Here is a 15,359-nt window from a genome sequence, read left to right as displayed (position 1 = left end):
AAAAAAATTTAAAGTATACAAATATTATTTCTGTTATTCATGGAGCTAATGTAGAAAGAGGAAAGACTTTCACAGTGTATTTCATTTATTTATGAGTTGCTTGATTCGTTTTTTACAATTACATGTATTACTCTTAGAATTAAAAATTTAACCTAATAGTTTTTATAAGTAGCAATAAAATATTTGGAGTCACAATAAATATTTACAGAGTGCCTACTACATGTATCAAGCACCAGTGTAGATGCTGATGGACAAAACTGATACACTTATCAGGATTTGTGTGTGACACACGGAGAAACAGTGGGAGAGATAGAGGGAAAGAGAATAAACAAATAAGAAAAATGGGAAAAATTAAGAGTGGTAAGAGTTATTGACTAGAGTTCTATTTTAGGTTAGGATAGTTGGGTCTCTTCTGAGGAAGTGACATCTGAACTGAAGTGTGAAAGTTAAGGAGCCAGTAATGTGGAAATCCAGAGAAGGCAATGGCACCCGACTCCAGTACTCCTGCCTGGAAAACCCCATGGACAGAGGAGCCTGGTAGGCTGCAGTCCATGGGGTCATGAAAAGTCGGACACAACTGAGCGACTTCACTTTCACTTTTCACTTTCATGCATTGGAGAAGGAAATGGCAACCCACTCCAGTGTTCTTGCCTGGAGAATCCCAGGGATGGGGGAGCCTGGTGGGCTGCCGTCTATGGGGTCGCACAGAGTCGGACAGGACTGAAGCGACTTAGCAGCAGCAGCAGCAATGTGGAAATCCAACAACAACAAATAGTTCTCCTAAGTAGTTTTATATAGACTCCCTTCCTTCAATTTAACATTCCATGTCTCATATATTAGTTATTTGTAAGTTACTGAGGCAGCTATTCAAATCATGCTATGAGGCTAATGTGTCTAGATGAATAAATCAGTCAGTATGTGAAACTGTCTGAAGTCCAGCATCTGTATCCATATGCAGACTTATTTTTCTTCAGTCTGTGCATAAGTATAAAGCTTTTAGATGGACTAAATGTTGTTTTTGGTATATGCACACACACATACACACACACACACAAACTGAGGTGGGGGAAAGCAACACAAAAAACTTAGCGGTTACTGATAGCAGTTTATAGAAAGTAAGAGATCTAAGTGATGGTTCAGCTAGATAATATCTCCATTCATGCCTTTAATCCTATATTTACCATTTCTTATTGGTTTCTAGGTATATATTACATTTCACGGGAGAACTTATACACCATATCAATATTTAAGAATCTAGTTAGTGTTCAGTAAATCCCTGGGGGGACATCCAGCATCTGTCATATTTGTCCTAAAAATTTGGGGGTATATTTATTTGCAAATTCTTCCTTTATAGAAAATTCAAAGTAATGTTTAGCCTGAAGTATAATAAATTCTGAAATTTTGTACTACAATTTAATACTTTGCCCATTATGAATAATGTCCCCCTATATATGATATTTTACCATCTAAAGCTCATAGAATGAAGAGAAGGCAAAATGTCTTTAAATTTACCAATCATTTAGAATATAAAAATAATTTATATATCATTAGGATTTTATTCAGAGAAAGCAATGGCACCCCACTCCGGTACTCTTTTGCCTGGAAAATCCCATGGATGGAGGAGCCTGGCAGGCTTCAGTCCATCGGGTCTTGAAGAGTCACACACGACTGAGCAATTTCACTTTCACTTTCATGCATTGGAGAAGGAAATGACAACCCACTCCAGTGTTCTTGCCTGGAGAATCCCAGGTATGGCGGAGCCTGGAGGGCTGCCGTCTATGGGGTCGCAGAGTCGGACATGACTGAAGCAACTTAGCAGCAGCAGAGGCAGGATTTTATTAATTATATCTAGCTAGAAAGCAAACAATTCATCTACTGGCTATTGTGTTGGGGAAAAAACTTCCTTTTATTAACTTCAGAATGTAATCTCTAAGAATTTCCAACATTTTATGAATTTATGTGGGTAAGCAGACATGCAGATGTGGGGATATTACCAGATAATTCAAGATAATTCCAAAATTGCTCCTCTGAACACTGATTCCTATTCAGGTGTTTTGGCTGTTTCTGCAAAGGGGTGGAATGGTGGTGGCCATTGTAGCCTGTCTGGTCATGGGCAGTTACTATTCTGTAGTATACCAGTTTCAGAAGCAAAACAGTTTCAAATGACTTCAATGACTCTGATGAAGCACAAGCTAGACTTACTGAGGTGAGGTGGGGGAACAGGAGACCAGAGTTACAAAATATTTCAGAGTTTTTATGAAGTATTTAACAATATGCACTTTTTAAAAATTATTGTCTTTGGGGAACATACACAAGAAAAAGAAATTAACTTCATCTTTTCTGAATTTGCCTAGTTTTACAATATTCTTTCATTTCAACCTCTTTGCAAGGAAATTGAGATGGCCAATAAATATGCAAATAAAATACACTGTCAAAAATTTTAACAAATCCATGTTTGGTAAGGGGAAATAGGAACCCTCTTACATTACTGGTGGTGGTATAAATTCGTACAACCTTTCCAAAGTGTAACTTGATAATATGTCACAAAAACCTTAAAAGAAATTCATACCTTTTGACCCTGCAATTCCATTTCAAGGAGTTTATCCAAGGAATTATTCATAGATGTATGCAATAATATAACTAAAAGGAGACTCATAATAGCATTGATTATGAATAATGAGTAACTTATTTAAATAAATTATGGTATATCAATAAAATAGATTATGCTGTCATTAAAAAAGAATATGGTTGCAAATTATTTTAAAAACTTAATATCCTCTGATCAAAAACCTCCAATGGCTTTGCAAGCCACTTGGGAAAAAAATCTAAAATTGTTTCATGTCCTATGAGGGCAGGTTCTTGGCTGCATCAGCCTCAATGAGGGCAGTTCCTCATTCAACATTTTTGCTCTCACTCAAGTAACCAAGCAGCTTCAGTTTCAGGACATTTGCACTTGCTCTCCCTCTCCAGTCCGGAGTGCTGGTCCCTTGGTCAGCTCTATAAGCCTACAGAGAGGACTTCCCATCAATCCACGTTCTCTTATATGCCTTGTTTTTCTTCACTGAATTCACCACTTGATATATTATTATACAATTATTTTCTAGTCTGTCTCCCTCCACTACAATATAAGTTCAATGAGAACAAGGACTTTATTTTATATTCTGCTGTATCTCTAGTGCCTAGAACACTGCCTGGCTAAAAGGCATTCAGGAAATATACTGTATGGATTTGCTGAATGAATGGATGACATGGAAACATTATCTTTGTATACTAAGTAAAAAAAAAAAAGAGATGGAAAACAAAATGTATAGTATGATTCCATTTTCTATATTCTCACCAAAGCAAAGGAAAAAAGGCAAGAAAGATGTCAATCAAAATGTTAACAGTGGTTTATGGGTACTTTTTTTTTTTAAACCAGCCCACAGGATTTCTGTTTTACTGTCAATAACCTCAGTGCTTGCAAATGGGAGCAGTTTCAAAGCCGCTCTTTGGAAGTTAGCTTGCTGGGTAATGCTTCCTTTTAAAGACTGAATAGATGAAGTTTGTTGTTTGCTGAAAGTGAACAGCACAGAACCCTTCGATTCACCTCTGAATACCCCTGTTTACAAAGAGTAATTTTTCTTTTTCTTTTTTTAATTTTTACAATGTTCTGTTGGTTTCTGCCACAAAGCAATGCAAATCAGCCATAATTATACACATATCCCCTCCCTGTGGAGCCTCCCTCCCCTTCCCCCATCTCACCCCTTGAGGTCATCAAAGCGCCAGGCTGGGCTCCCTGTGTTATACAGCAACTTCTTACCAGCTATCCATTTTACACATGCCAGTGCAAATACGCTGATGCTACTTTCTCCACTCATCCCACTCTCTCTCTCAGTGTGTCTACAAGTCCATGCTCTACTTCTGCATTTCCATTCCTTCCCTGCAAATAGGTTCATTAATACCATTTTTCTAGATTCCATATATATATTAATATTCTAAATTTGGTTTTCTCTGACTTACTTCACTCTGTATAACAGGCTCTAGGCTCATCCACCTCACTAGAACTGACTCAAATTTGTTCTTTTTTAAAGCTGAATATTATTTCATTGCATATATGTGCCACATCTTCTTTATATAGGTATTTTTTTGTATAGGTTCTTTTTATATTTGCTTTTCTATTTTAAAAAGTTTCTGGAACAGACAAGTAATACTTATATACTCAAGAAAAAGAGTGTATGCTTTTTTAAGTAGTAAATAACAACCTACCAGTCCATTTAAGTTCTTTATGTTGTTTCTTCCTAAAGACAATATTCTCAAATTTTCTGTAGAGGAAAGAAAGCAATTTTGCTTTATTAGAATCATATCACACAATTGTTATAAATCTAATATAATAAAGCTTTAATACATTTATATAATAAATATCCTTATATAATAAGAAAGGCTGTACTAATAAAAAGTGGTAATCACGTAGGAAATAACACTGACCTATCACTAAGGTAAACTCTACAACTGCACATCACATCAATATTAAATTTTAAATGTTTAGCTATTTGAAATGCATGGTTTTAAATTACTGGCTAGTAAGAAATATTACACAGATAAAATAAGAGTAAAGAAGATTTGAACTTTAAATTTGGGAGCATATACATTTCAAACCTCTTGTAGTATGAGGGCTTATACTAGAAAATAGAAACATTCTCATGTATAGTCCCCACCTAACTCCACAAAAGAAGCGAAATCAAGTAAATTAGCATTTTAAAAATCTTTTGTCGTATTTTTTAGGATAATTAGATTGTAATTTGGTTTCAAAAGAAGTCTATTTGTGTTTTTTAAAAGGATGTTTCTTTTGTCTATAAGGTTATTTCTGGAAGAAAAAAAGTAGAAACAGTGGTTGGTTTGGGGGAGGAACTGAGAGTCAGTATACAGGCAGAGGAAGATATTTTTAATTTAGCTTCTTCTGAACTTATTTGCATAACACCATGTACACATATTATTTTTCAAAATTAAAAGATTTCTAGTAAAACATGCAATCTCACTTCTGTCCTAAAAATCTACTGTGATTACTTATGCATAAGTTATATATTTACTTTTCACAACTTAAACTTTTATAACTATGCTATCCAATATGGTAGTTACTAACCACATGGTTATTTAGTCGCTAAGTCGAGTCCGACTCTGCAACCCCATGAACTGCAGCACTCCAGGCTTCCCTGTCCTTCACGTCCTCCCTGAGTTTGCTCAAACTCATGTCCACTGAGTCAGTGATGCCATCCAACCATCTCATCCTGTGTCGCTCTCTTCTGGGAAATTGATTGCCCTCAATCTTTCCCAGCATCAGGGTCTTTTCCAATGAGTCGGCTCTTTGCATCAGGTAGTCAAAGTATTGGAGCTTCAGCCTCAGCATTAGTCCTTCCGATGAATATTCAGGGTTGATTTCCTTTGGGATTGACTGGTTTGATCTCCTTGCTGTCCAAGGGACTGTCAAAATCTTCTCCAGCACCACAGTTCAAAAGCATCAATCCTTTGGTGCTCAGCCTTCTTTATGGTCCAACTCTCACATCCATACACGACTACTGTAAAAACCATAGCTTTGACTATATGGATCTTTGTCAGTGAAGTGATGTCTCTGCTTTTTGATACACTGTCTAGGTTTGTCATAACTTTTCTTCCAGGAGCACGTGTCTTTTAATTTCATGACTGCATCCACCATCTGCATTGACTTTGGAGCCCAAGAAAATGAAACCTGACACTGTATCCACTTTTTACCCATCTATTTGCCATAAAGTGATAGGACCATATTAATTTAATTAAAATTATACATAAATTAAGTTTCTCAGTCACATTAACTACATTTCAAGAGCTTAATAGCTATAAATGGCTAGTGGCAACTATATTGGAACAATACAGATAATTCTATTGGATAACACTGTTCTACAACATCCATAATTCAATGGTTAAGAACAAAATCCAATCCAAGCTCTCCAAGGAAGTAACCAAACCTCTCAGAATCTCAGTTTTCTTTTATGTAAAATGAGGAAGTATAGGCTCTATCTTATAGGAATATAAGGACTAAATGAGATAATTGTCTAAAACATTCAGCATAATGCCTAATCCACAGTAAGTCCACAATAAATGATGTATGTGTGTATAGGTATCAGGCATTTATAGTTATGTAAGCTTTGGTTTCGGAGAAGGCAATGGCAACCCACTCCAGTACTCTTGCCTGGAAAATCCCATGGATGGAGGAGCCTGGTAGGCTGCAGTCCATGGGGTCACTAAGAGTCGGACACGACTGAGCAACTTCACTTTCACTTTTCACTTTCATCCACTGGGGAAGGAAATGGCAACCCACTCCAGTGTTCTTACGGGGAGAATCCCAGGGACGGCAGAGCCTGGTGGGCTGCCATCTATGAGGTCGCAGAGAGTTGGACACGACTGAAGCGACTTAGGAGCAGCAGCAGCAGCAAGCTTTGGTTTTATTTAATAAAATTTTCAAATTATCTTATGAGAAACATTTAGTTTTCAGAACAAGGTATTAATATTTTAAAAGCAATCTAATTCTTGCAAAATAGTTGAAATAAAACCCCATGTTATAGGCTGAATTGTCCCCCACAAATCCATACGTTGAGGTCCTAACCCCCAGTAACTCAGAATGTGACTCTATTTGTTGACAGAACCTTTAAAGAGGCAATTAAAGTAAGATGACATTTTAGGTAAAATCCAATATGACTGGTGCCCTTATAAGAGAGGAGATTAGGACACAGACAGAAACAAAGACAAAGAGAAAAGATGGCTATACACAAGCCAAGGAGAGAGGCTTCAGAAGAAACCAATTGTACCTACACCTTGATTTAGGACTTCTAACCTGTACAACTACGAGAAAGTAAATTTCTGTTTTGTAAGTCATCCAGTCTGTGGGATTTGTTATGGCAGCCCTAGCAAACTAATATACTTTATATATAACTATAAATATGTAGAAATTAAATATATAAGAAAATCACATAATCAATTATTCTTTAAAGCTTCTTAATATGGAAAAACACTACCTTTTTCTATTTAATGCAGAATAAAAACCTTATTCAAAAAGTTATTCATTCAATACATAATTTTTGAGCATCTATTATGTGCCAGGCATACCTATAAGCACTTGCAATATAACAGTGAATAACACAGATGTAAATTCTTGCTGTCATGGAGCTAATTTCTGGCAGACAGTAAGCAAAACAATTAAGGGTATTAGATAGTGACAAGTGTAAAGCATAAAGAAAAGCAGGCAAAAAGAATGAAACAGCAGGGGGTAGAAGCATCCAACATGTTAGATAGAAGGTGACTTCGAAGTAAAGATTCAAAGGAAGTGAAGCAGCTAGACATGAGGCTATCTGGAGGAAAAACATGCGGAGGGAACTTCAGCAGCAAAGGCTTCAAAGCAGGGCCATAGCAGAAGTATTCACAAAACACAGCCTAGCTGAGAAAATGAGAAGAGAGCAACAGGAGATGAAATTAGGAAAAAAACAAACAAACAGGCCTTATAGGGGATATGACAGAGGAGTCAAGAAATTACCAAGGAATTTGGCCTGAGCAGCTAGAAGAAAGCAGTTGTCACTGCCTGATACAGACACACAAGAAGCTGGGTTAACAAAGGCTGGGGAAGGATAGCAGGACTCAGTTTTGAACTTGTTAAGTATGAAATGTCCAGTAGACATTCAATGGAAATGTTGGGCAACTGAATATGTAAGTCGAGTTCAGAGATGTATGGACTTGAGCTATAAATGTGGGAACCATCAGCATACAGATGGTAAAGCCGTGAACTGGATGAGAATGTGGAGTAGGTAAAGACAGAAAAAAGATCCAAGAACTGAGGCCAGGGATACCCCAACAGTAAAAAATTTGAGGACATGAGGCTGGGAGGAAGCCGCCAGAAAGGCAGGAGGAAATCAAAGGGGTACAGTATCCTAGAAACCCAACAAAGAAACTGCTGCAAGAAAAAGAAATCATCATGTCAAAATGCACTTAGGTCAACTAAGATAAGAACTGAGAAATGACCTCAGATCAGAGATAACAGATATATGCAGATCTTTCAAAGATAATATCTACAACTCTTTTTTAAAAATGTACATGAAATGGCAATGAGAGGGCAACAAGGATATTATTTATTGCTGTCCAGGGAGGTAAGTTATGATATCAAAGTTAATAGATTAACTGTTCTTACATTACACAATTACATATTTTCCATATTTTAATATGCTGCATAAGTAGAACACCACTATATGGAAAACACTTTTTAGGTCTTGAGGAAAATCAAAACATTATCATAAAGTTATATTTATTTATTTAGTAAACTGAAGGAGTATACTGTTTTAACAACAATATTTACTTTCTAATCTTTAAATGAGAGTATTATTTATATTGTACAGCTTTTTAGCCACAGTTTGAAGATACTCATGTCATACTGTTCTCTCGTCACAGCTGTTAGGGTTAATCTGCCTGAAAACCCCCGTTAAATAGCAATACTTGTTTATTTCAGATCTTCTCATATTAGCATAGTAGGTAAGACATAGTGCTCATGAAAGGAAAGGCGTAGGAGGCAAGCTAGAGTCATATATTCAGTATTTTATATGGATCAGTTGGCTTCATTTTGCTTCACAGTCACAGACCAAGTGTATTCTCTGTAGACTGCAGAAATACCATTTGTTACAAGCAGAACTAAAATGAGATGTGTCTAGTATAGCAAATACATGATACAAAGGCCTATCCTCTCTCTTTCCATGTCTATATTAGACATCAATAATTGATCAAGGTACTCTTTTCCACTGAATTTCTGGAACTTTTTTTAACGTGATTTTCCTGAGAGTCACTACCAAGTGATCAAAGAGAATATGAGTTACCAGCCCTTTATAGAAGTTTACCCAATTTCATGTCATCAGTTCAGTTCAGTCGCTCAGTCGTGTCTGACCCTTTGCGACCCCATGAATCGCAGCACGCCAGGCCTCCCTGTCCATCACCAACTCCCGGAGTTCACTCAGACTCACGTCCATCGAGTCAGTGTAGTCATGTTTTTATGAAAGAAAAGCATGTTGTTCATACTGATAAATGTTATGAATTTAGCCTCATGTAAGCAAGTTATTTCAATTACAAAGAAACCAAAAGAGCAGAAAATGAAATATCTCAAATTGTTTAAAGAGTCAGTGAAAATTGGAATAGACTGAATCATTTTAAATACAAGTCTAATAGTAAACACTTCCTCTCCAGCACTATATAAATACTGAATGCAACTTTGAGTAAGGCACTAGGCAAGGGCAGGGGGAAATGGAGATTAGGAATAGAAGATTAAAAGATTAATAAAACATGGTGCTTGCCCTAAGGGGCTCATTATCTAAAGAGACAGAACATATTCCTAACTATAGTAACAGCTACTATTTCTTGAGCATTTATATGCACCAGGCACTATTCTAAGCACTTTACACACACTGGCTCATTTAATATTCAAAATAAATATATGAAGCTGTTGTTCAGTTGCTAAGTCGTGTCTGACTCTTTGAGACCCACGAACTGCAGCATGCAAGGCTTCCCTGTCCTTCACTATCTCCCTGAGTCTGCTCTCGTCCATTGAATTGTGATGGCATCCAACCATCTCATCCTCTGTCGCCCCCTCCTCTTGTCCTCAATCTTTCCTAGCATCAGGGTCTTTTCCAATGAGTCCGTTCTATGCATTAGGTGGCCAAAGTACTGGAGCTTCAGCTTTAGCACCAGTCCTTCTAATGAATATTCAGGGTTGATTTCCTTTAGGACTGACTGGTTTGATCTCCTTGCAGTCCAAGGGACTCTCAAGAGTCTTCTCCAACACCACAGTTAAAAAGCATCAATTCTTTGGCGCTCAGTCTCCTTTATGGTCCAACTCTCATATCCATACATGACTCCTGCAAAACTATGGATCTTTGTCGGCAAAGTGATGTGTCTGCTTTTAATACACTGTCTAGGTTTGTCATAGCTTCTTTTCAAGGAGCAAGTGTCTTTTAATTTCATGGCTGCAGTCACTGTCCACATTGATATTGGAGCCCAAGAAAATGAAATCTGACACTGTTTCCACATTTACCCCATCTGTTTGACATGAAGTGATGGGACGAGATGCCATGATCTTTGTTTTTTGAATGTTGAGTTTCAAGCCAGCTTTTTCACTCTCCTCTTTCACCTTCATCAAGAGGCTCTTTTTTTTTTTTTTTGAGCTTTTTTTTTAAATTTTAATTAATTATTTTTTTTAAACTTTACAATATTGTATTGGTTTTGCCATACATCAACATGAATCTGCCACAGGTGTACATGTGTTCCCAATCCTGAACCCCCTCCCACCTCCCTCCCCATACCATCCCTCTGGGTCATTCCAGTGCACCAGCCCCAAGCTTCCTGTATCCTGCACTGAACCTGGACTGGCGATTCATTTCTTATATGATTCATACATGTTTTAATGCCATTCTCCCAAATCATTCCCCCACTACCTCTCCCACAGAGTCCAGTTTCTCTTCACTTTCTGGATTATAATCCAAGGTAGACTGTTACAAGGGTTTCCTGGGTGGCTCAGATAGTAAAGAGTCTGCCTGCAGTGCGGGAGACCCGGGTTCAATCCCTGGGTCGGGAAATGTTTCCAAGAAAGAGTCATTATGATGATGGAAATCAGAGTCTTTAGAGCTCTTCCTCTAAATAACATTTAAACTCTGCATTCTTAATGTTAATTTTTTTTCTTGTAGGGTTTTCCTGTTACAGGATGGGGCTGTTCTCAATGAAAAGCACTGCATTAACAAGTGTACAAAGTTATAAAAAAGAATGAAATGTTTGGATATAAAGAGGATGTTACAAGCTTTTAAATGACTCTGAATGCAACCTTAAGGCATTTGGTCTTTACTAGGCAAAGGGGAGTCATTGAAGGTCTCTGGCTTGGAGGAATGATAAATAGAACAATATTTTCATAAAGAAAACTCTGGTGTCAGTGCTGAAGGTCAACTGAAGAGCAGAAAGATAGGAGATAAGGAGATCAATTGGGTGGCTATCACATAAGTTGTAAGGCAGTGTTTTTTCAAATTGTGGATCATGTGAAATCAACTTAATGGGTTGTCAGCAAGAACCTACTATATATTAATAACAGGAAAATCTACTCAATATCCTGTGATAAGCCACATGAGAAAAGAATCTAAGAAAGAATGAATATATGCACGTGTATAACCGAATCACTTTGCTGTACACCTGAAAGTAACCTAACACTGTGAATCAACTACACTCCAATAAAACAAACAGAAAAAACCTTAGTGGATTGTGACAAACATTTAAAAAACCAGGAAATCACACTAAAAACTTTTAAAAATGGAACCAATGCTATAAGGGTAAATACGGTTTTACAAATTTTAATCCAGTTCATATGAGTATGTGTATATTTGATATGTATATTCATGTGTGTGTGTGCACAGTCACTAAGTCGTGTCTGACTCTTTGCTACTCCATGGACTGTAGCCTGCCAGGCTCCTCTGTCCATGGGATTTTCCAACCAATACTGGAGGTGGTTGCCATTTTCTCCTTCAGTGGATCTTCTCAACCCAGGGATTAAAGTCACATCTCCTGCATTGGCAGATGGATTCTTTACCACTGAGCCACCTGGGAAGCCCTATTAACGTATGTACTGAGTTATTAATTCAACTGTATTTCTTACTGTGGGAAGTGGTAAAAAAACGTTTGAAAAAGATGACCTAAGGGGGAAACGATGAGGGTCTAAATTAAAGCTGTAGCTCCTGGAAATGGAAACGCAACAAATTATTTGAGCTCTTTCAAAGAATAAATTTAACAGGACTCAGAGATAAACCTGGATGTAGGGCTTGAGGGAAATAAAGGGGAAATATTATAAGATAAATGATGGCTCACCAAAAGATACCTACATCCTAATCCCTGGATGTGAATGTTATCATATATGTGAAAAAATATTTTGCAGATAAGAGTAAGTTAGGAATCTTAAGATGGGGAAAATATCCTTGATTATCCAAGTGTTTCTTAAATGCAATCATGTATGTCCTTATAAGAGGGTGACAGAAAAAGATATGGCAGAGACAAAACAGTAGAAGGAAATATGATCACAGAGGCAGATACTAGAGCGACAGTCACAAGCTAAGGAATGTGGCAGTCATTCGAACCCAGAAAAGGCAAGGAAAGATTCTCCCCTAAAGCCTCCGGAGAAACCATGGCCCTCTTAAAACACTGATATTGGCCCAGTGAAACTGATTGCAGACTTCTGGCCTCTAGAATTGTGAGGGAATACATTTCTGAAGCTTTAAGCCACCAAGTGTTTGCAGCCCAGAGGCAACTTGCATAAGGAACCTTGACAACTGGGAAGGGGTTAATGCCATTAAAAAAGATAAGGCGCATAGGAAAAACAAGGATGTGAGGAACAAAATTTTAAATACAACAAGTATGAAATACAAGAGAAATCTGGACAAAAACAGATTTTAAAAAACTTGATTTTCTAGTTCATATATTTCAATTCTAACTCTACAAGCTTTAAAATGTCCTTAAACTATTCAGGTTTCATGTTATCTCTAATTTTCTTTGGATAGTCAAACAAGACACATAGTTTATATATTCTATCATCTGACAATTACTGTGGTTGAAACAGGTGCCAGCTTCTAGGATTATGCAGTGTCTCTGGAATGTTTCTTCCCAATAACTAAAAAAATTCTGGAACCATCTGTTACTGTGGATCACTTACTTAAGCCATTCAGGTTTGCAATTTTTTCAATGCAGTTTGTAGACAGTGAAAGCTTCCTAAAGGAGAAAAAAAAAGAATACTAGAATTAATAAGAAAAAAAGTTAATAGTATAATAGAAATTATTCCTCAAGTTCTCTCAGACATTTCCTTTTCACACTGAATCCTTTTTTCCCCTCTCAGACATGGCACATGTTCTTTCATTTTGAAATCGTCATACTGTTTCCCATACTGTTATTAACAAAAGTTAATAAACATTCACTGTATAAAATTAAAAAAACCTTTTTGTGGACATTTTGGTGTTTTCTATTAAAATTTTTAAATGCATATTTTCTTTAACCCAGTAATTCATTTATAGGAACATATCCTATGGAAATAGTAATGCCAAATATATATGAATTAAACTATTACTGTATTATTATAATAGCAAAAAAATGGGAAACAATTTATAAACACCCATCAGCTGAGGAATACAGATAACAAAATACTATGCAGCCACTAAAACAAACAAGATCGGGCCATACATACCAACTTTGGAAAATGTCCATGATACATACATTATAAAAAGTCAACGTAGTCCTAATCACCCCAGACATTTCCCCAGAAATAAATACTTTCACCAGTTTATATATATATTTTCTATATTTTTTTCCCTATATATACTTTAATCGTATAAAAACAAAATTTTAAAGGGAGCATAGTTATATACTCCAGTACTTTGGCCACCTCATGCGAAGAGTTGACTCACTGGAAAAGACTCTGATGCTGGGAAGGATTGGAGGCAGGAGGAAAAGGGGACAACAGAGGATGAGATGGCTGGATGGCATCACCGACTCAATGAACGTGAGTTTGAGTGAACTCTGGGAGTTGGTGATGGACAGGGAGGCCTGGCGTGATGCGATTCATGGGGTTGCAAAGAGTCGGATGCGACTGAACTGAACTGAACGGAACTGAATTATACACTATTAATCTTCTCTTGACAAAAGTGTTTAATATCTTAGCAAACTTCATACAAAGAATATAATAAAAGCTAATTTTATTGAATGCTTCATATGTGCCTAGTATTCTTCTAAATACTTTACATGTATTAACTATTTTAACCATCAGAATGATCCTATGAGCTACATATTAGTAACCATATTTTATAAATGAGGAAACTGAGACACAAAGATGTTAAGCAATTTGCCTACTATTACACAGCCAGAAAGTAGCATATCCAAATTTAAAACCCCCCAAAACTGACCCCAGAACATGTGATCTTATCCTTCAGATTTGATTTGAAGAGGAATTATTCTTTTTTTTTTTTTGCTTAAAACAGTAAAAGCAATTACTGTACACTGTAAATTATTGGTCATATGTGTGTATTTTCTAGTCATTCTCCACTCCCAAGAATTACCAATGAAAGTGAAAAATGGAGCGGAAAAGCAGGACTACAGTTGGGGAATAATTCTGTAATTGTTGTATAGGCAACCTGCCCAAAGATTGTCAGCAAAAATATGAACAGGATGACTCTTAAGCAGTTTCTAGGGTACTTTGGTATGAGGTATAGAACCTTCTCAAGGTTTGATAAAAAGACGTTTGACCACTTTAAAATAATGTTCTTTGAAATCATGATTTTGAAGCCAAAAACACATTTAAGGTAGATTTTTATGTACTACACTGTGTTCTCATCACAAAGGACAAGCTGCATACAATAACTAAATTATGTTTGTTTTTCCCTTTAATTCCAAAGATAGATATTAGTCTAATGCATGCATTCACAAATATGTGCTTAAGAGTCATTCAGATTGCTTATTGTAAACACAGATACCTAGTTTCATCAGTAGATTCTTTTTCTATAAATTTGAAGTTGGGCTTATCTGCTGCACAAGGAGGTTCTTATGTAGGTAGTCAGGGAACCACACTTAGGAAAATATAGGATTTTCCAATATTCTATAACAAGTGATTCTATAACATTCTATAGCCCTGACAAGACATTGCAGCTTAAGAACATGGTTACAAGGTGTCATGGTATAATTGCCTCAAATTCGTCACAGAACCCTGCTAAAAAGCATGCAGAATATTCAGGAAATCAGTTAATATAATAAACATATATCTGATACTTAAAGTCTTGGGAAAATAGGATTGCAAGTAAGTGTAACTTAGTGCTAATGAGAAAAAAATAAATAAAAAGGCTCTACGTGAGAATGCTAGGACTTCCCCGGTGGTCCAGTAGTTAAGACTTCACGCTCCCATTGCATGGGTTCAATCCCTGGTCAGGGAACTAAGATCTTACATGCTGTGTGGAGCAACCAACAATAATAATAAAAAAATGAAATTTTTTAAAATGCTAACCCTGGTACTCAAAAACTGGTGCAATTTTGGTTGATATTTCCTTTTCTTTGTGTTTTTAATATTTTCTAGATGTTTTACAATGTATTTTAATAATTTGAGAAATTTTTCAAAAGTGGTTACTTCTATGCTTCTGAGTAAGTATAGTATTGACTTTGATGGATAATTTCACAAGAGAAACTACTAGATTTTATGACAGAGGAATAGTTTTATTGTGTTGTTTAGCTTCTCCTAAGAGACAAGGAAATTTGTGTAAAGAATCCACCTTCTAATGCAGGGACACAGGTGCGATCCCTGGTCGGGGAACTAA

At 36.5% G+C, this 15,359-nt stretch overlaps 1 protein-coding gene across 2 annotated transcripts in view; it reads right to left on the bottom strand.

Annotated features, from left to right (window-relative positions):
• DNAL1 (dynein axonemal light chain 1) overlaps positions 1-15,359 on the bottom strand; it is a 40,774-nt gene that overhangs the window by 12,632 nt on the left and 12,783 nt on the right. For both annotated transcript variants that reach the window (XM_019969199.2, XM_019969200.2), the window contains exons 4-5: positions 12,722-12,777; positions 4,246-4,301 (exon numbers count right to left, since the gene is read on the bottom strand). In XM_019969199.2, coding sequence (XP_019824758.1) covers positions 4,246-4,301; positions 12,722-12,777 — 112 coding nt within the window. The remainder of the gene's footprint in view (positions 1-4,245; positions 4,302-12,721; positions 12,778-15,359) is intronic.

Source organism: Bos indicus, chromosome 10, assembly GCF_029378745.1.
Source record: "Bos indicus isolate NIAB-ARS_2022 breed Sahiwal x Tharparkar chromosome 10, NIAB-ARS_B.indTharparkar_mat_pri_1.0, whole genome shotgun sequence".
NCBI classification, from domain to species: domain Eukaryota; kingdom Metazoa; phylum Chordata; class Mammalia; order Artiodactyla; family Bovidae; genus Bos; species Bos indicus.
The sequence above is the reverse complement of the archived record's forward strand: the minus strand, read 5'-3'. Positions and strand labels throughout refer to the sequence as shown.